Raw genomic sequence first — 22,212 nt, 5'->3', positions numbered from 1 at the left:
CCGGGGCAGGCGGCAGGCGGGAATCGAACTCATGCGGAAGTGGCTTCAGATTCTCAGTGCTGCGCTTTAACCCGCTGCGCCACCAGGGAGGGCCGGCACTGAGTTTCTTAATGAGCTTCCTTGGTATATACATCTCACATGCCATTAAAATGCATTGCTGTTGGATTTTAAGCATGCCTCTACTTGGAAAAGATTCTGGAAGTTTCTTGGGACTTCACTCAATGTATCCTTCTCTTTTGCTGATTTTACTTTGTATACTTTTTGCTTTAAAAAAAAAATCCTAAAACTATATGCTGAGCCCTGTGAGTTCCTATCTAGTGAATCATCAACCTGAAAGTGTTTTTGGGCACTCCTGACACAGTTGTTTAGGTTGGCAGCAGAATCCAACAATGCATATGTAAGATAATTCACTACTACCAAGTAGGATTTATTCCAAGGACACAAGGATGGTTCAGCATGTGAAATCAATTAATGTAATCCAACATGTCAACAAAAAGAAAAATAAAATCTGTATAATCATATCAATTGATGCTGAGAAAGCATTCGACAGAGTTCAACATCCATTTATGATAAAGGCCCTCAAAATTTTGGGGATAGAAGGAACATACCTTAACATAATAAAGGCCATATATGACAAGCCTATAGCCAGTATCTTCTTCAATGGTGAAAAGCTGAAAGCCTTACCCCTAAGATCTAGAAAAAGACAAGGATGTCTACTCTCACCACTGCTTTTTTTTTTTTTTTTTTTTTAAGATTTATTTATTTGTGTATACAGAACTGGGGTACAGGCTAGAGGCTCAGGGGCGGTGAGAGGCTTCACCAGAGACAGAGTGGGGAGCAGAACAGGCAGATCGACGAAGTACACTGCTGAGGGGAGCAGCGGGCGGGTCAGGAGAGGTCTGCCACGCCATGTGGTCACCTCCAGGGCAGGCGGGAATCGAACTCATGCGGAAGCGGCTTTAGATTCTCAGTGTTGTGCTTTAACCCGCTGCGCCACCAGGGAGGGCCTCACCACTGCTTTTTGATATAATACTGTCAGTACTAGCTAGAGCAATTAGAGAAGGACATACAAGGAATCCAAATAGGGAAAGAAAGAAAACTATCACTGTTCACAGATTATATAATAATGTACATAGAGAAACCCAAAAACACCACAGAAAAACAAAAACCAAAACAAAGAGACACCCTACTGGTGGGGAGAAAAGTTTGGCACACAATGCTAATTGTAAGGGACTGATCATAAAGATCTACAAAGAGCTGATAAAACTCAACAAAAACAAAGTAAACAACCCAGTCAAAAGAATAGGCAGAAGAGCTAAAAGGACTTCTCAAAAGAGGAAAGGCAAATGGCCAACAAGCATATGAATAAATGTTCAACATCCCTTATAACCAGGGAAATGCAAATCAAAACCAGTAAGACACCACATTACACGAGTGAGAATGGCTCATACTAGTAAAAACTAGCAACAATAAATGTTGGTGAGGATGTAGAGAAAAAGAAACTCTCCTATATTGCTGATGGGAATGTAAACTGGTCCAATCACTATGGAAATCTCTGTGGAGGTTTCTCAAAACTGCTAAAATTGGAGCTTCCATGTGATCCAATAATTCCACCCCTGGATATCTACCCAAAGGATGAAAGACATTAATTCATATGAACATCTGCACTCCTATGTTTATTGCAGCACTGATTATAATAGGTAAGCTATGGAAACAACCCAGATGCTCATAAGTAGATGACTAGATCAAGAAGATAAGGTATATCTACACAGTGGAATATTGCTCAGCAATCAAATAAAGGTTAACTCATGCCATTTGCAGAAATATGGGTGGAGCTGGAAGGGATCATGCTCAGCAAAGTAAGTCAGAAAGAAAAAGAAAATTTACTAGATGGTTTCACTTACGGGGGGAATTTAGGGGATCCAAATGGAATCAGGAAAAAAATAAAGTAATTACAATAAAGTAAAAACCAAAATCAACAGCCCACTATATACCAGAGACTGTACAGGGGGGATAGGAGGGAATAGGATCAAAATAGGGATGGGAAGAGCACAAGGGACTATGGTGATGGTGCACAGGTGAAATTGGTGGTAAAATTTCATGGGGATTACATCCATTATGATAAAGCATACATTATATAAAAATGAAGAATAAATTATTGTTAAATTATTTTTAAATTGTTTAAAACATATGGGACCTATGTATAAGTAAGAAAGGATGGAAGTCTGGTCCAGGTGTTAATGTGGATCCCCAACTTGGCTGTTCTAAAAAGGTCTTACCATCTTTGCACAAAGACAAAGCAGACTCTTACAGTATGAAAGAACTTTAATAGAATTAGTGTGCACAGAGAGAAGAAAGGATATTAATTTCCCAGTAAAGTACCCCAAATTACCCATTCCTTTGTGAACAAATTTTCAGGCAAATGAAGTGGGGCAGCTTGCCCCAAATCTAAGGCACCTTCTGACAGGGAACCACAGGAAGAGGATTCTAACGCAGGTCCCAAAAGCTGGCACAAATGGAGATAGCATATCAAGATGATGGTTGCCATTATCATACTCTCCAAGTATCTCCCACCTATGTGTTTCTTCTAAGTGTTTCTACATGTCTCTTCAATGTGTCTGCTTCCATGCCTCTTTCCCAGCAATATCAGGGTACAAGTTGGGGCTCAGGAACAAGAGCTCTAACCCGTCCTTTTGCCCTGAGCCCACCTGTCTTCTGTGTTATATAGCTTCACCTTGCTGCTCAGCTCTGCCTGTCATTAAGTGGAACAGGGAAGATGATACCTCCCTCCTTTATGGCAATATCTCCTTTAAATAGGTAGTTGGAACTTACATGAAAAATACTTAAAAAGCACAACTGACAGGATTTGGTGATTGTTCTAATGTGGGGTGAAAGGAGGTATGCCAAGGTTTCACAACTATTCCAAGACTGAGTGGTATTTGCACAAGGGAAACAGCACACTTTTCCACTGTGCTAAATAAATGCCTCTTATTTAGTATTCTGTGGATAAACAGAGATACGTTGTTTTCAGATCTCTTGAGTAGAAGGCAGGTAGATAGATATAGTAATCTCACTAATTATATATATGTATATAAATTCTCATTTTATTGACTAAAGTGTTGGTCAGAAACCATTTTCATATACAAGGAAAGGCATGTTTTTGAAATTATCTTTAGTGTAATATATCCAGATTCCAAAAAAAAAAATAATAATGACTTTTTTTTTTGTAGACCATTTCACCTGCATTGTGAAGGTGCTTTTTACCCTGCTGTATACACAAGCTCTTACAGCACTTTCGGTTAAATGTAACGAGGAAGATAGGTCAGCCTGGAAACATACGGGAGCTCTCAAAAAGGTTAGTCTGTCTTGTCTGAATTGTCAGCTAGTGGCTTGGTGAACTAATTTAGGTTGGGAAGGTGAGTGAATGAGATTAGGTTGGAAGAGTTAATAACAGTATTTTAATTGAAAATTAAAAAAACATTAAAACATCGGCATGATGAGGCTTTCTGCATCTGTTTCCCACCCTACCCTTTATTCCTTTATATTTGGACAGTTTTGCTTTTGCTATCCTTACAGAAGTTGTGCACACACAATGAACAAGTAATAAAATGTCTTCATACTTACCTACTTTCCTTATCTGTCATCTTTTCTTCACATGTTCCTCTCCCCAGTCATGACCCAAACATGGCTTTTGATTCACCACTTCTGAATTTAAAAAGCTTAGTAGTAGCCTTTTCTCAATTATACCACTTTTAAAACTACTCTTTTCCTGTGTTAGAATAACTATATATTTTAAATATATTGAAGACCTCAATAAGTTAAAATTATATAAACTATTTAGAAAAATGGCTATTGAACTAAGCCAACATCTTGCTACTGAATAGAGATAGTACTGTTTTTTGATCAAGACATAAAGATCCTCTGAATCTCAGCTTTCTCAAAGGTCAATGTTTTAAAATATATGACTGATAAAATATATTTTATTTCTAAAATCCTGGTTTTTTAAATTCTCAAATGTAGTTTTGTCTTTTCCTTGAGTAACTTTGCTTCCCTGCTCATAGTTGATTCTCGAATACTTTTGTCTTTCTTTTTTTCTAAATGCCCTTTCAATGCCTCTGAATGGATGTTAATCTGACACCTAAATTGTTAATATTCAAGTCAAGTATACTAGATTTCTATGTATGTCATTGTTTAAATGTTTCCTTAATAAGTTGTCAAATCATGAACATTTTCATATTTAGAATAGTTCCTGATATATTTTTGAGTCTAAATCTCTTCAGCTGATTCTGCTGAAATGAGATGTTATCCACAAGGTAAGCCAATTGTAAATGCATGATGGAAGGAACCTGGGCTAATTTAAGTAACTATTCTGTCAATTTTATGTCTTATTTTGCTAATTGCTATTTTAAAAAACAGTAAAACACTTAATATGAGGTAAATTGTCAGAATAGAAACTGGAGTTTACAACTATATAAATTCAATTAATAAATGAAAAGAAAAAATATGATAATGTGTAGGTTGGATTGCCACACATTATTAACTTTTTCTACAATAGATCTAAGTATTTAGATCTTTTGCAGATTGTAAATAATAGCAACAACTGTATTCATGAGTAATGAAATATCACTGAGACTTCTGTGTAGATCTCTACATCATTTCTTTTTAAATTCATTTTTTAAATTACAAAGATTTATACTAAAAACCACTCTCTTCTTAAGTGATGCTTTACTCCTTTTTCTGCCTTTACTTCTCTCCCATCTGTCTCTTCCTTCTTCTTTGTCTTTTTTTTTCACCCACTCTTTCCATACTTATAAGTCCATATCCTTAGGTATGATACTTCCTATGAGAGCAGATTTTAGCTGGATCTCTTCTGGTTGGAGCAATAAAAATATGGGTACTATGTACTTTTTAAAGTGCTATTAGAATTTATTTATGAAAAGGTTTAATTGTGCTGGAAAAATTATCAGAATAGTATAAATTATATTTTTTGGTTAATAGAACTTCTGGCCAGAGTGTTGTAATTGGCATTTCTTAACCTGGAGTCCTTTCTCTTTGTTTTGATTTTATTGGAGAGCAGTACAGGACATTACTTCTAGCATATCCTCCACAGACCTGTTATCCCACTAAAAGTTTAAGAAACACTAATTTTTTTTTAAGGATTTATTTATTTATGCCTACAGAATTGGGGCACAGGTCAGACGTGCAGGGGTGGTGAGAGGCTTCACCAGAGACAGTGGGGAGCAGAACAGGCAGATCACTGAAGTACACTGCTGAGGGGAGCATCGGGTGGATCAATGAGAGGTCTGCTGCACTACATGGATCACCTCAGGGGGGCAGGGGATCAAACTCACATTGAAGTAGCTGTGGCTAGCTTGCAGTGTTGTGTCCTAACCTATTATTGTGCCAATGGGGAGGGCCCAAGATACACTAACATTTGAACAAAGTATCTACCCAGGATTTCTCATGAGTCACTCAACTCTTGATGTTTTATTGATTTTATCTTTTCCCATTTGTTGATGGTATATCTATGGTTGCTACACCTGAGCGGTTAGAAATTGTATATTGTCCAAAAACTAACAATGATGTAAGGAAAAAGTACTTCATTTAAAAAAAAAAAATCACATCCTTTCTTTCCACCGGAATCGCCATGTTCAGGTAAGTTGCCAAACTGATCAACACAAAGGAACCTTTGAGAATAGGAACCTACTGTATGTTTTTTAGGCCTTTTAGAAAAGATGGAATTGTTCCTTTATTCACATACATGTGAATTTACAAGAACAGTGAGATTGTAGACATAAAGGGGATGGGCACTGTTCAAAAAAGAATACCCCACAAGTGCTACCATTGCAAAATTGGAAGAGTCTATACTGTTACCCAGCATGCAGTTGACATTGTTGTAAACAACCAAGTAAAGAGCAAGATTCTTTCAAAGAGAATTAATGTTAGTATTGAGCACATTAAGCACACTAAGAGCCAAGATAGCTGTAAAAGAAAATGATCAGAAAAAAAAGAAAGCCAAAGAGAAAGGTACATGGGTTCAACTGAAGTGCCAGCCTGCTCCCCTTAAAGAAGCACACTTTTTCAGAACCAATGGAAAGGAGTCTGAGCTGCTGGAACCCATTCCCTTTGGATTCATGGCATGATAGGTATGAAAAAAGAAAAGTGCTCTGGACTATTAAAAAAAAAATCACATAATTTTAACACATTTCCTATATGACTTTTCATTCATGGAGTCAGAAGTTTTCTTCATAACCTTTCTTGAGCCTACTTAGTCTGTTTATTCAAATATTGCCTGTATAAAATATGTTTCCTAAGACTTACATATGAAATCAGATTACGCTCTTATTTAATACTTCTCTGGTGGGACAGTTCCTAATACAAAACAGCGAGTATTATATTGTATTTGACTTTCTGATTTGATATAGTACCTGTTGTGTGTAAAAGAAATGTTTAAGATCTATTTAACGATTAACGATAATAATTTAAAAGCTAATTATCACTCAATAACTTACTAAAGGTAAACATCATTGTTTACATTGGAGTGTATTTTCCCCATTAGTTGGAAAGTATTGTTTCCTGAAATATTTTTCTGTTGTTACATTCTGTAAATCTTTTATTCAAAAGATTACAGTGAATTTAAGCAACTTTTAGATTGAAATGTGTATATATATATATATTAAAGGTTTATATAACTACAGAACTGGGGTTCAGGCCAGAGGTGCAGAGGCAGTGAGAGGATTCACCAGAGACACAGTGGGGAGCAGAATAGGCAGACCAAGGAAGTGCACTGCTGAGGGGAGCAGCCGGTGGGCCAGGAGAGGTCTGCCTGGCCATGTGAGTTACCTCCTGGGTGGTGATGGAACTCAAGCTGCAGTGGCTTTAGCTTCTCAGTGCTGAGCTTTAACCCACTGCACCACCAAGGAGGGCCCCTAGATTGAAATGTATATTTTTAAACCTTAACTATATCACATTAATAGTTACTCTGATTAAATCATTTCAAAACTATGTTACTATTTTGATATTCAGTGGAATGTTGACTATTATAAGTTGTTTGTAACTTGTAGGTTATGATATTTGGCAAATGATTATCCTCTTGATTAATTAGGCAAGGGTTGGGGCAGTTCCATGATGTAAGGAGAACACCCCCCCTTTTTTTTTTAATAGTTTAGACATGGCAAAAAGGAGGGGTAACTTAAAGTTAATGCAAAGAATTTGTTATCAAAAAAGATATACACAGGTGGTTTCCAAGGCTAAGAATTCTAACATCACCAAAATGATACCAACAGATATTAATTTTATTATGCAAAGAAGGGATATTACTAAATGTAAAGCACTGTTCCTGACATTTTGAAATTTACAATCTAATTAAATAGAGTACATGAGTGAGAGATTGAGGGACTATAGAAAAGATGACTTATGATAAACTCTGTGGTCCAAACTATCAATACCTTAAAAACACAAAATAAAATTACAGTTTTTAGTGCTTATCAATTCTTATGTTTCACTATTTAGAAAATATAGTTAATGAGTAGAATAAAGATATCATACCAAAGTTGTTTATATCTGTTTATTCTTTGTTATAATTTGCAATAACTTCTAATGTCAACAAATAGAAAAAAAATTGGGGGGAAGGGAGAGGGGGTCCTTCTGTGAACTTGACTAATTTGAGATAGACTTCCTTACTCAAGCACTCCACTGATTTCTTCCAACCTTTTGCTACTCTTTACCCTACTTCTAATCTTAGAATTCAGGAAAAGGCAACTAATGATAAGAGTCTTCTAAGAGGCAAGCAGTTAGCAGGTGATAAAGAATGGGCAGGCAGGACACTGAGGGGAAGGATGAAAATAAGAGGGAAGTGGGGATATCCCCTGAAGAATGCTTTCTTTGCATGCCTTACAATAAGCATTATGTAAAATTCGGTTGAGATAAATTTGAAATTTATAAATAACAATTATTTTTGATTTCTTATAAAAGGTATTGATGTTAAACCTGATTAATTTGTAGACTTGTTATATAATGATCTACACATTCTATAATAAATATATCGTCCTATTTTTTTAATAATAAATTGTTTTAACAAAACCTACTCAAGGAATTTGAGGGAAATTGTAAAAGAAATAATTTGTTGGTTATATTTTCTTTTACTTCATGCATATATGAGTTATATTACTAAAATGAGTGAATATGTAGTCCCATTGGCTTTTTTCACCTTGTATTGCAAATGTTTTTCATTTGGCTCAAATATGTCATGTTCACCACCTATAAAATGTTTGCTTGGATTTATATGACAGAGTTTAAGTAACTACCTCACTTTTGTTAGTCACTTTTCACTATTGTGTACACATTGTGTAATGTGCTTCTTTTTCTTTTGGATTGTTTCTTTAGGAAAAATTTCCAGATATGAGAATTGCTTTGTCAAATGATACGATTTGCATATTTTTATTTATACTCACATTAATGTAATTTATATGTTAACTTTAAAGAAGTATTGGAATAGCATTAATTCCCTACCCTGTTTCATTGTGAATTCAGGGCATACTATTGTACACAGATTTTGAGGAGTTGTTTTACATGCTAACAAAATAATATAATCACAGCTATGCTATACTGTATTCATTAATTGTTTTTTCCAATATATTTTTTGTGGTTTTTAATGACTGATAGAACTAATATTTTGATTTATTCCAGAACACGTGTGATGCAGAAAAGTCTTATGAAGTATTACTGAGTTTTATAATTACTGAACTATCTAAAGGAAAGCTATACCTTGAGGAAGGAACTCAGGAGTGTGCAATGGTATGCTCTTTCTGAAACTAAGTTTAGTAGTTATTTAGTTAAATTTTTAGATTTGTTGCTACCATGAATTTAAAATTTAATTTACATATCTCTTCTGTATCTATCACAGAATGAATTAAGATTTTTATTTTTTAACTTTAGGTTAGCCCTAATGCTTGGTCTCCTGAATCCATGGAAAAATACTTACAGGACTTCTGCTTACCTTTCCTCAGAATCACCAGCCTTCTTCAGCACCACCTCTTTGGGGAGGATTTACCTAGCTGCCAGGTATAATTTGGAGTAGAGAGTAGGAAGCCTTATTTCTGTAATTACCTAATTTTTAGAAATATACTGATATATAGTATAATAGTTAAATCTATATACAGAACGGCTATACAAGCTATGTTAGTCTATCTTAAAGGAATATTTGGAAAATTTACTATTATTATTTTTTTGTTTAATAGCATCTACCCATTTTTATTTATAATATTATTAATATTTGATATTTTATGAAGTTTTAAGTAAAATCAATAATAGTAAATGTCTAAAACTAAAAAAGCACCACATTCTTCTCCTACCCAATTGTATAAGTACTAAACAATTACCCTAAACCTACAGGTTTAGGGTCATAGTATTCATATGGGCATATTTATTGCTATTTTTATTGATGTACATATTACTATTTTTTAAAAAATATATCACTAATCATCCTCTGCTTTTAATATCCTTTTAATGTTATATTGATCAGAAAACTAGTTGTTTTCAGATATGATGGCACTTATATAATTTTAGAGTAGAAAAATACTTGATTTATAGCCAGTTGAAATTCAGATGAAGGAGTTATCACTGGTTTAATCTATTTCATTAAACTGTAAGTAAATGGAATTAGGCAAGAGAGTGACAGGATAAGAAATGAGAAGATAAGTAAACCAAGCTATACTTATACAGTTATGATCCTGACATGATCTGCCATTTGTTTCCAGGGAGTTTGATGTGGGGATTAAGACATTTATCATATTTATGGGCTTTGAAGCCTAAAGAAGACCAGAATTAAGCATTTGATTATTCTTCTTCCATAAGTAATTGACTACTATATCAAATTGTTTGGATTACTTTTTTAATCAATTGATTCAAGATATATGATTCATGTTTTTTTTTCCCCAAAACATTCTATTTAGTATTACAAGATATTGAACAAATTTTGAATATTCACCCATTAGATTTTTTTCTCTCACAGTTACTTATTTTAAAATTTTAACCCAAAAGAAAAATTTTTTTCCTTTTGACATCTGAGAATCCTATAGTATAGCTTTTCAAACAAAATTTACTGTTTCCTTTATCAACTTTGCTTTGTGTGTATCTAAAAGCCATAGACTATGGTTCTTTGTGTTCCTGTTACCTCATGGTTTATTTTGTCAAAAAGCAGAAGTTCCTCAATTGGACATTGAAAATTGGTCTTCAGTGTTGGTTTGTAGTGATACTTGTAAGTTTAAAAAACAAAAGTCCACTTACTGTACAAACCAACAATTTTACTTCTAGGTACCTACCAAAAAAAAAATGAAAATGTGTACACATAAAGATTCCTAAATGAATATTTATAACAACCTAATCCATAATAGCAAAATCTAGAAACAACCCTGAAATCAACAAGTAAATGCATGACGAGAATATGCTATATCTATACAGGGGAATTCTGCTCAGGATTAAAAAGGAGTGGGTTATTGATCCACACAATAAAATGAATGAATCTCAAATCATTCTAAATAGAAGAGGCCAGGCACAAAGGAGTACATACAGTGTATGATTCCATCTTTTTGAATTTATTTAAAAACATCAGTGTTTATTTGGGACCAGAAATTGGGGCTAGAATTGATTGCCTAGGAGAACAAGAGAATTTTGGTGGGGAGAAATTGAGTTCTAAAATTTTATTATCAGTAAAATAATTTAAAAATGTGCCTTCTTTAAATATGCAGCCCCATTTCAAGACATTTTAAAAATTAACATTTTAAGTCTGTCATTTTTCTTTCTTCTTTGTGGCATATTTCAGAATTTTACACTTAATTTCATAATTAGTTCAGATTTTCAACGAGTTTATTAAATACCTATATATTGTACCAAGTCCTGGGAGTAGAGGCTGTATTCTAGTCGACTGCTCCCACAGTCTATAGAAAAGACTGATCTATATTTTTAAAGTATCAATAATAAATAGAAAAGACTGATCTATATTTTTAAAGTATCAATAATAAATAGAAAATAAAAATGTGAAGGAAAAGTGTTTACAAGGTGTGGCAGAATCAATTTTATCTAAATGGAGGTGGATACCCTAAGGCCTCATTAAGTAGTATTGGAAGGCTTGCCTGGTAGGGTAGAATCTGAAGGATGATATGAGTTGATCTATGCACATTTCTAGTACTGCCTCTTGTGAACTTTTTTAAAAATTTTTTTCCACCTACACAAAAAACATGTCTTTTAAACTAAAAGTTACTTTTCCTTTGCCCCCAGAATAACATTTGAATAACATTATAATATTGTAGCTAAGTTCTATATACTCTGTTCATCAGATACATGACTTTACTATTTTTTTAAAAAAGTGTATAAAATAAGTTAATGCTATAACACTTATAAGTTAAATTTCAAAGAGAACTATTCTGGGGATATTACAGTTAGAAACATTTTGCTTTCTTCTTTCATTAGTTTCTTTCTCCTTACTCCATTCACTTTTAAAGTTTTCGTGTGGTCCAAAACTAATTTATGAGGATGACACTGAATATACCTATAAAGGAAAATTAAATGTCTTGAGAATTTTCTGTTTCTTCTCTAAAAGGAAGAAGAAGAATTTTCAGTTCTTTCCAGCTGCTTGGGGCTTTTGCCAATGTTTTACCAAACAGAACATCCATTCATCAGTGCCTCCTGTCTGGATTGGCCAGTTCCAGCATTTGATATTATAGCTCAGTGGTGTTTTGAGATAAATTCATTTACTGAAAGACATGCAGAACAAGGAAAGGTATGTAAAAAAGAGTAACAGTCACTTGCTATAGTGATGATATGCTAATATGTAAGAGAATAATGAAGAATTTAAAATTTCAGGTTATCAGTTCTTGCCATATTGTTAAACTAATTATATTAAAATTATTTGCTTACAATTATTTATGTTTATGAATGTAAAGAATGAGTTGTTTCAGTTAACAAAATTAAGATCTAGTATATTTTAGGCCAGCAGGTTTTTGTTGAATACCTTAAATAATCAAAAAACTCATCTTTGAAGATGAAAAGAATTTTAAAATAGTCAAAGACAGAATAGTCACAACTGATATCATGTAACTGAAAACTACATTAGTCAAATAGTCAAAAGTGATATAATTGGAAACTGCATTAAAATAGAGAATGGTAATTGTTAGATTACTATTTTATAGTAGTTTGTTAAATGGAAATGAGAAGAGTGTTTATAAAGAAGATAAGCCACATTCTTAGAGAAGGTGTTTTCCTTTCTTTAAAAAAGGGACTTTTTGAAAAATTATGAATTTTGTGTTAGTTACTTAAATGCTTAGGACTAATGAGTAATTTTGGATAATGTTTTAGGCCTTGCTTATCCAAGAGTCAAGATGGAAATTACCACATCTTCTACAATTGCCTGAGAATTATAATACCATTTTCCAATACTACCACAGAAAAACATGTAGTGTCTGTACCAAGGTCCCTAAAGATCCCGCTGTTTGCCTTGTTTGTGGTACTTTTGTGTGCCTGAAAGGACTTTGCTGCAAGCAACAAAGTTACTGTGAATGTGTATTGGTAAGCAATAGTAAATAGTGTAAAGTTTGTGAAAACTCAAATTTCTTATGGAAATGTCGTATACCTATGGTCAAACCAGTTCTTAAAATTTAACTACTCTGAATTAAACACACAATACATACAGGGAATTTGTTCTTGTTTTGTTTGTTTATATTTTTAATCAAGTAGAAGTGTTAAAAAAGCCAACAATAGCCAAATGCCTTTCTTAACTTCCATCCCAATTTCTCCCCCTGGCTCCATGCCAGATAGGCTGTTTTAGATGCTGGCCTCTGGATGAGGTTTAGGCTGACTCTTAATTGCTTTCGTAGATAATTCTTACCCTATTCCTCTTAATATATTATTTGGAAAGTGTTAAGAGTGAGAATATAAGTTTAGCTTACATGAACTCTTATTAAATTTTTTAAAGAAAGTATGATTTAGAAGATAATTTATTGAGACTGTCTTGATTTTTTAAATAAAAATCTATTTGATTGTGAAATTCATTGATATATTTTTAATTTTTTAGCATTCACAGAACTGTGGTGCTGGAACAGGGATCTTCCTTTTGATCAATGCATCCGTGATTATCATCATTCGAGGCCACCGCTTCTGCCTCTGGGGATCTGTGTATTTGGATGCTCATGGAGAGGAAGACCGGGATCTTAGGTTAGATATGCATGCATATATCTGGTGTTTCATTGAAGTTTCATCAGCGAAAGATATGTGCTATTCTGACTTTGTAAATATAATTATTACTTTTCATCCTGACAGTCATTAATTTAGGGCTATATTTTAGTTTTTGAAGTATTTTATCAACATGCTAAGGAAACCTCAAAACAAGTTACTATGTGAGATTGTCATGAAGATTCTATATTTTAAAATGTGTGTATGTGAAATCTTCATTGTACTACACTACTATTAATATGTTTTCTCCCTTTTTATTCTAGGCGAGGCAAGCCTCTCTACATTTGTAAGGAAAGATACAAAGTTCTTGAACAACAGTGGATTTCTCATACTTTTGATCACATCAATAAAAGATGGGGTCCACATTACAATGGGCTGTGACTCACCACCTCAGCGTTGCATTATATCATCATTTTCACTAAGAATTTATCAACAATAAGCTTTAACTTAATATGGAGGATTAATGCTTTTGCTGAGGGGAAAAAAAAAAAAAAGAAAATATCCATTATAAGCCTTTCCAAAATTAGGTGCTTGGTGATCACATTAATGGTATAATAATTTTTTTAGAAGTATCTGCAGAATATAAGTAACAAGTTAAATCATTCTTTAGTGGGTTTTTTTTTTTTTTAAAGTCCACAATTAATAAGAAGCACAACTTGTTGACAAAGTCATTTAAAAATGGTTCTCCCAGTAAGGCATATCTGCTATTCCTTGATACTTAAAATGGGTGTGACTTATTTAAAGTTTTACTGCTTCTTTATATCTGTGTATTTTAATTTGCATCTGCTAAACATAATGCATTTTCCCCTTGCCATTCTTGTGTTGATTTGAAATTTTTGCTGTATGTAATTAGAAAAAATTGTAAAACATGATTTATGTGAAATATTGTATAGTAAAAGTTGGTCTAATAGTAGAACTTAAAATTTTTTCTTATTGTGAGGAATCTGTTAAAAGTTTAAAGCTTTGCTGAAAACTTAATTCATTCTCAGGAATTTCATAAATATTCTCCCCAGGTAAATAATTGAAATAGTTGTAAAATAAGTAGATAGCTGCTGTTAATATAATACAGTACATTTGTGGGGCATATGTAAAATTGGGGGGAGTCCTTAAACATCAAAATTTATCATTTTGGTTGAATGAATTAGTAGAGGTAATAAAAAATAGATTTACTATAAAGTCAAATTTTAAGAGCATACACATGTCAGATTTTGATTCTGTGCATGCCCACCTTTTATCACCAACCAAGTTTTTGTTTAAATGATTGGATTTAAACAAAATGTTCAGACTTCCCTACAAGTGATGCTTAATTTTGGAACTTTCCTATCAGTTCAGCAGATTCATCTGTATTATAGTTGTGCAGTATAATCACTGATATTTTTAGTTGGTTTCTTAAGATGAAAAAAGGGCACAGTGGTGATGACCTTCATGAATGGGCAATGCATCTGTGTTCTTAGAAGTGGCTGTGAAAAGCAATATATATTTGTATTGGCTTTTAATCAGTAAAAATGGGAATGAATGAGCTAAAATCTACTCACCAAGTAGAAAAGGAAGAATACAGAAAAGCATGTTATTGCTACCAAGATTTTTCTTCCAAATGATTCATAATTGGGTGATTATTTCATATATAGTGCTATCAAGCAATTCTTGGTACTTTGGACTTCCATGGCTTGCTATGTAAAATTACATTTTTACATGTAAAAATTAAAAACATCTAATGATGAAATATAAAAATCAGTTCTATGCTCTTAAAAATTATTGAATGACACATTACAGAATATAAAAAAATGGACATTAAATGATGGCATTGCATTAAAGTAGAACAGAATAGTACATATCTGAATATGTTCAAAAAGTCAAAAATTACCTATAGCACTACAATAAAATACATGGAAATAGCTTGCTATTTTTATATACATTTCAAAATACTAAGATATCTTTCTGAAAAACTAGAATGATTCTGTTTAACTGAATATCTGTTCTTTCCAACACATTGCTACTTTTTTACATACTGTATCATAAGTTCAGCCTGTCATATTTTTTGCATTGGTCATATGAATACCAGGCCATTTGTAAGTGTGGTTGAAGAGCAAAATGCTAATTTACATCTCTAGTACCTACTGTTAACAGGATTCATGAACTTGAATAATTCTACAGTTTGAAACTGATGCTATATATACATGGTATAATGTATTCAGACTTTGATTACTACATATTTAAAATGGAATGTTTTATGATTGTGCTTATGGATGTGAAGTGAAATTATTAGCCTTAACATTAAAATTTGGGTATTGATAGTGTTTATTTTGATATTGGTGAATTAGTCACCAGTAAATTTTAAAAAAGCACTTGGTTGAAAATTGTACTTGAATACATACATGCATGCTGCTAAACTAGAACTTTAATTTTTTCCCCATAACTTTTATAAGTCCCATTTATAAACCCACTTTTAAAAATAACAGGTCCAAGTTAGAGTGATGTGTGTATATTATTAAAAAATGTACTGGTGTGATACCTTGTATGAATGATCATTTAAATACAGTACATTACTGTAGACGCTAAATCAATCTTTATAATTAAGCAGAAATGACAAAATTAGGAATAATCAACATTGTAAGATATGTTAATAAAAACCTACTGCCATTTGGTTTGTGAAAGATCCTTAAAATATGTAATGCTTACATTTTTAAAAAATGATATTGACACTAACATGTTAGAACTGATAGTTGAAAATATCAAAGTATAGCAAATAATTACTTTAAGTGAAGTTAAGTATAAAGGGTTTGCTCTTCCCTTTACCTTTAATTTGCAGAGTTGTTTCCATTTGTTCTTTCATTGTATCTTAGTTCATGCAAAACCCTTAAGTGTGTGTGTTTTCAAAGGAGGGAAAAGATCTGAGAAACACTGCTGTGGTTGTAGCAGTCTAGGAATTCCAAATCAGATTTTAGAAATTTAAAATGCTTTATAGTAATCCTTACAGGAGTCTGTCTTCCTTGAATTGACAACCCTTGCCCTAACCCTCTACACTATAGCTCACCAGTTAGGAATTTTGTTTGCAAACATTTCCCTTTCTTTTATGTGTTTAATATTTATTGATTTCTATGATTTAGAAAAGGTGCTAACTAAAACATGGAAAGCTTAGCGGTAGCAGCAGTATGTGGAGTATCTCCAGGAATCTGTATCATCTCTGGGATTATAATTGCTAACTCTTATGTTCCCTATTGTTGCTTGTATTTGAGATCATGTTGAAGAACAGCAACAGAAAACAAATAAAAGAAAACAACAACATCATGGCTTTAACCATTAGAATCAGATCACCAAGAAACATTCACTGGTGTTATGCCTGACACTTCAATGTTAATGGAAATAGAAGACTTGTGGCTCAGTCCCAGTCACAGAACACAGCTCTTTAACTTTATGATATATAGCACTGCTCAGTCAGGGATGAGCTGGGGTGAGCAGAAGGACAGTAACATGATGACTTCTCTAGTTATGGTACTTCAAACTCTCTTTATAATGAGGCACTTCAAGCATGAAAGAGCTATTTATTATCTTCTATCTTAGTTTACAGAAAGCAAATAGCAGTGAAATGACTGTGACTCCAGCTGATGTGACACAATGAAAAGACGTAATGGGACTCCTATGTAAAATAGATTCTCTGTGAGTTAAACTAATATAAGATGGCAACACAAGACTGATGCAATGTGATCCAAGATCATGTCAGAAGAAATAGGGTCTGTAGCATAATAATGGCTTCATCTTGAGTGAAAGAAAAAGGAACAAGAGAAAAGAAAGTGTAGATTAAGAGAAATTCATATCTGATTCCCTCTTGACAGGGGAGCAGGATCATCTGTTGAGAATAAACAGGCCTAACATCTGGGAGCTTGAGGTAAGTGGTAAAATTTTAGAAGTGTTGGGAGAGAATAGGCTGGAAATGAGAAGCACTGCAAAAGCCATAGTGAAATTCTAGTAGGCTTAGGAACCATAACATTTTAATAGAACCAATTAGAACGATTTTATAATTTGATGGATTCATTGAGATCAACATGATCTCAGGACTTGAAGGATAGAAATTTGACTGCTAAATTAATTCGTGATTGGGTTACAGAGGTGAGTGGTGTATAAAATTGTAAGCAAATTGAGGTGTTGGTTGAAATGAGTGTGGGGTCCACGCTGGGTAAATTGAGGGATCTAGGATTGGAAACCAATGACAGCATTTAAAGTTTCTTTTGAAATTATGAAAAATAAATGCTTTAGTTTTGAAGCACTTGATTTCATTTATTCAGTAAATATTGTGCCTATCCTGTGTACTATATGCTATGTCAAATGAAAATATAATGGAAAAGAAACCAGTCAGTCCCTACTTTACATAGACTTTTCTGTGCTACAGGTGGTGTGTATGTTTGTAAAGAGTTAAGAAGGGGGAACATTTAGAGATACTATAGATAGGACCTCTGAACCAGTCCTGAGTAGTATTGAGTAGTATTGAAGAGACTTCCAAGGGTTATAGAGATGTAGGAGATACTTGGATGAAAGAAATAGTGTGGTAAATAATGATTCGGGCATGTAGAAGAAATACCATTTGCAAAGATCCAGAGTTGACAGAGAACTTGTAGTTACAGATTTGAAATCATTCTGACACTGGCATAAGTGCTTTTGAGAGATCACTAAAATCTAAAGTGCAGTGATCTATAAACCTTTTATAGATTTTAGATTTTGTTCAAAAAGGGAAACCTTTTTAGGGTTTTAGAGAGTAGTGACATGGTCAGAGTTGCATCTTAAAAAAAAATCAGTCTGGCAGCAATGTGGAAAAACCTGTTGGGTATCTAGTGAGAGTCCAGACATAGCATGATGGTTGACATGATGTAAAGGGATTTGCAGTGGATTCAGAAGTGGACCTTATAAAAAGAGACTTGACCATTCAGTAGAGGGAGAGAAAGCAAGCAAAAATCTGTTATGTGACTACCATTTACCAAACAATAAGCTAATGCTAGGGAACAAGACAGAACAAATTAGTGTCTGCTTATAATGAGTGGAAAACATTACATCACTTGAAATAATGACTGTTACCTGCAAGTTAAAGCAGAGAGCTGTGGGAACTATGACTTATTTAGTGCAAGGAATTCATAGAAGACTCAGATACCCACAGTGATATTTAAGCTGAGGTTGGCAAACAAAATGGTAGAAGTGAGCTAAGTGAAGGGGGAAATAAGAGGAGTGCATTCTAAAGGGCATATATACATAGCACATTGACCCTGAAGTAAACATGAGTTAGGTGCAGTCAGACTGAAAAGAAGTGCAGTAGGATGGAAGCATTAAAAGCAGAAGAGTGCCTGAATGACAAGAGATGATGCAGGAAAGATAGGAATCAGATCAGAGCCTTGAACCATATTATGGATTTTTGTTTTTATCCTAAGAGCAATAGGAAGTTATGTAAGACATTAAGTAGGGCAGTGAATGATTAACCTGCAGTATTGGAAATATCACTATGTCCTGAGTGTAAAGCAAACTTTTTTTTTGGTAACTGACCAGATGGTTTCTATCACAAGAACTCAACTCTGCCATTGTAATGCAAAAGCATGGGAACACATACAAACGTGAGTGAGCATGACTGTGTTTACAAAAACTGGCTGTAGAGAATGAGAGGAGTGGAACAGGAAGATTTGAAAAACAAAGAACCCCAAACATTTAGGAGGATAATTAGCAGTTAGAGAAGCGATGAAGTTGGCTTGCACTTGGGTAATAACAGAAGCCACCTCCATGCTTGCCTGATGGTTGGTAATGGCAATTCATCTGTTAGGAAACAGTGAGAGGTTTATGTATTAAGTTGACTCTGAAATACACAGATTTTAATGTGTTGAGTGTGAGGCTCCTGTAGGTCATCCATATAGGTATGCCTTGATTGACAGTGCCTTTGAAAACTAAGTGCACAAGATGAAGTTGTGGGGTGGAGATCTAGACTGAGGTGTCATCACATAAAAAATTGTAATTGAAGCGTGGGAATATCATCGAAGTAGAAATACCCTGTGATAATACTCTCCAGAGCATTTCATTTAGACAACAGAAGATAATGGAGCCTAAGGACAGGATTGATTAATAAAGGATGAAAGAAAAATAAAATTTTTGAAGGAGAGCTATTTAGAGAGAAAGTATTAAATACTAACTGCCACTGGAGAGGTTAAGATAAAGTATAACTTCTAGAGGTGAGAAAGTAGAAAATTGACCCTAAACCTAAAGTGAGGGAATTGAACATAATTCTCTACCTAGCATGACTAGGATTTATGTCTGTTTGGAGGACAGTGTCCATGTTTGCATTAAAGCCTACTCTTCTGATGAGTTTTTACTTTTACTCAGATTTGATATGTTTACCTCTATAGCTAGGGCTTGAAGTCAGCAGATCTAGGTTTTTTAAATTTTTTTTATTTTAAAGATTTATTTATTTATACATACAGAACTGGGGTACAGGCCAGAGGCTCAGGGGCGGCAAGAGGCTTCACCAGAGAGAGTGGGGAACAGAACAGGCAGATCAACGAAGTACACTGCTGAGGGGAGCAGTGGGCTGGTCAGGAGAGGTCTGCCGTGCCATGTGGTCACGTCCTGGGCAGGCGGGGATCGAACTTATGCAGAAGTGGCTTTAGCCTCTCAGTGCTGTGCTTTAACCCGCTACACCACCAGGGAGGGTGCCAGATCTAGTTTTAATGAACTCTTTTCACCTTATCAGTTGGGGATGTGTCTTGTTTCAAATTACAAAAAGCCTGGCTAAGTAATGCCACAAAGAAGTTAGGAGTTTAATAGTTTCAAGCAAACAGAAATTTGACCTTTTGAAACCAAGCTGCAGGCTCATTTCCGTAAGGGAATCATACAATCTGGATTTTGGTTTTCCTTTTCCACATTCTTAGGTTATAATTTTCATGGTTATAGTTAACAAGATGCTACTAATCTTGTTTTCCAGTCAGAAAAATGTACCCAAAACTTCTAATATTTTATCATTAAAAAAAAAAGTCATTAACTCAGTACATTTTCACTTATATCTCAATGCTCAGGTGATCAGTAAATGAAAAGAAATAAAGGGAAGGATAAGTGTTTTAGCTTTTGAGCCCTACATTAGAGGAATACGAGGAGAAAAGGGGATTGTTAAAAGCTTTCTAAAAGCTTTTCTAAAAAGTAATCCAATATCTGTCATGCTTTGGTAATGCAGTCAATGGTAATGAAAATACATCAATACATCATGCCTTGTAGTTGTTCAGACTGTATTGGTTATCTATTGCTCTGTAATTCCCCTAGTCCAATGTACTAGTGATCTAAATAAATTCATTACAGTTTGTGGATCAGGGATCCAGAAGTACCTTTGCTGAGTGGTTCCAAGTCAGTCTCTTACAAGATGGCAGGCAGGTAAGCTGTTGGCTAGGGGAGCAGCCATCTGAGGCTAGAACAGGTATGGAAGGTCTGTTGCTCAATGTATTCAGGTGACTTCAGCTACTTGCTGTGTTGGTCTCTCCAATTGGCTGCTAAATAGCACAGCTGACTTGCCCTAGAACAAGAGGTTAGCGAGAGAGAGAACACAAAAATGCACACCCAAGATGAAAACCCCAATGTCATAATCTAATCTTGAAAGTGTCATGTGATCATTTCTGCCACACATAACAACCCTGGTACATTATGGAGGGGTTTACACAAAGGTATAAATACCAGGAGGTAGATTAGGGGTTATTTACTGAAGAAAAATTTTAAAGTATTTGCATAATCCCAAAGTATGTCTCCCAAGATACTAACCAGAAAGGGAAAGACAGTAATTTGATAGTAGAGAAATCTGGTAGACAGCACTTTAACCAAGTGATCAAAGTTAATATTGCCAGTAAATAAAGTATATTGATTATGAACCCCTAATGTGATTTAGTGATAAAGAGGTATAATTTTTGTATAAACTGCAACAAGTGCACAATTTCATTCCTGTTGTGGAGATGTCAGATCAACCCAACTGAAACACAAAATAGCTTATCTATATTACCAAAAAGTGCAGTGAATGATGAGAAAAAAAAACCCTACAAAATGATTACAGACTGGAGGGCCTAAGAAGAAACTAAAAGTGGAATCCTAGACAAAATTTTGACACTAAAATTTTGCAATAGTGAGAAAACCAGTGAAATTCAGAAGCTCTTAGTAGTATTAAGTTGATGTTCATTTCTGAGTCTGACATATTTACTATTGTTAATGAGTTGTTAGCAGCAGAGGAAACATTGTGAAATATATATATAGGGGCATACCACTGTTTGCACAACTTCTGTAAGTGTAAAACGGTTTCAAAATGAGAAGCTGAAGAAAAAGACAATCTAAGAATACTTTGATCAAATGAAAGAAGAATTGGTTTCACACATTGAAAGAGTCCAAAGAGTACCAGGAAAATTGACCATCAGCAGTCAACTCTAATGCATATCCTAGAAACTATTAGATAATAAAAGTAAAAAACACTCAGGACTTAGTGATACAGAAACAATTACTAGTGAGAATTTCCCATAAGTGATGAAAGACATTGAGCCATAAATTAAAAAAGTTTAATAAATCCCAAGTAGGATATAGAAACCCATATGTAAATAACAATGAAACCGCAAAAAAGAAAAAAAAAATCTTAAAAACTGGAAAAAGAATGAATTATTCTCAGAAGAGATCTTGATCTCTCATTAGTAACATTGGATAAAAAAATTAAAAAATATATTTAAGCACTATGCTAAGTGAAAATTAAGATACAAAGGCTGTACAAAAGGCCAGTATATCCAGGAGTGGCAAGTTTTTAGACAGAAACATTAGTGGTTGCAAAGAAGTCTTCAGGGAGCAAGATCAAAGGAGTGACTGCTGATAGATACAGGGTTTCTTTTCTTTTTTTTTTTTTTTAAAAGATTTATTTATTTGTACAGAACTGGGGTACAGGCCAGAGATGCGGAGGGTGAGAGAATTCACCAGAGACAGAACGGGGAGCAGAACAGGCAGATC

At 34.1% G+C, this 22,212-nt stretch overlaps 1 protein-coding gene across 2 annotated transcripts in view; it reads left to right on the top strand.

Moving 5' to 3' along the window:
• UBR3 (ubiquitin protein ligase E3 component n-recognin 3 (putative)) overlaps positions 1-15,885 on the top strand; it is a 147,640-nt gene extending 131,755 nt beyond the window's left edge. For both annotated transcript variants that reach the window (XM_012727393.1, XM_012727390.1), the window contains exons 33-39: positions 3,231-3,355; positions 8,689-8,796; positions 8,938-9,063; positions 11,600-11,779; positions 12,355-12,564; positions 13,070-13,209; positions 13,491-15,885. In XM_012727393.1, the coding sequence (XP_012582847.1) occupies positions 3,231-3,355; positions 8,689-8,796; positions 8,938-9,063; positions 11,600-11,779; positions 12,355-12,564; positions 13,070-13,209; positions 13,491-13,608 (1,007 nt within the window). In that variant the 3' untranslated portion in view covers positions 13,609-15,885. The remainder of the gene's footprint in view (positions 1-3,230; positions 3,356-8,688; positions 8,797-8,937; positions 9,064-11,599; positions 11,780-12,354; positions 12,565-13,069; positions 13,210-13,490) is intronic.
• Positions 15,886-22,212: the final 6,327 nt, after the last annotated feature.

This window comes from Condylura cristata, unplaced genomic scaffold (assembly GCF_000260355.1).
Source record: "Condylura cristata isolate star-nosed mole 26May11 unplaced genomic scaffold, ConCri1.0 scaffold00002, whole genome shotgun sequence".
Lineage (NCBI taxonomy): Eukaryota > Metazoa > Chordata > Mammalia > Eulipotyphla > Talpidae > Condylura > Condylura cristata.
This window is presented reverse-complemented; position numbering and strand designations above follow the sequence as displayed.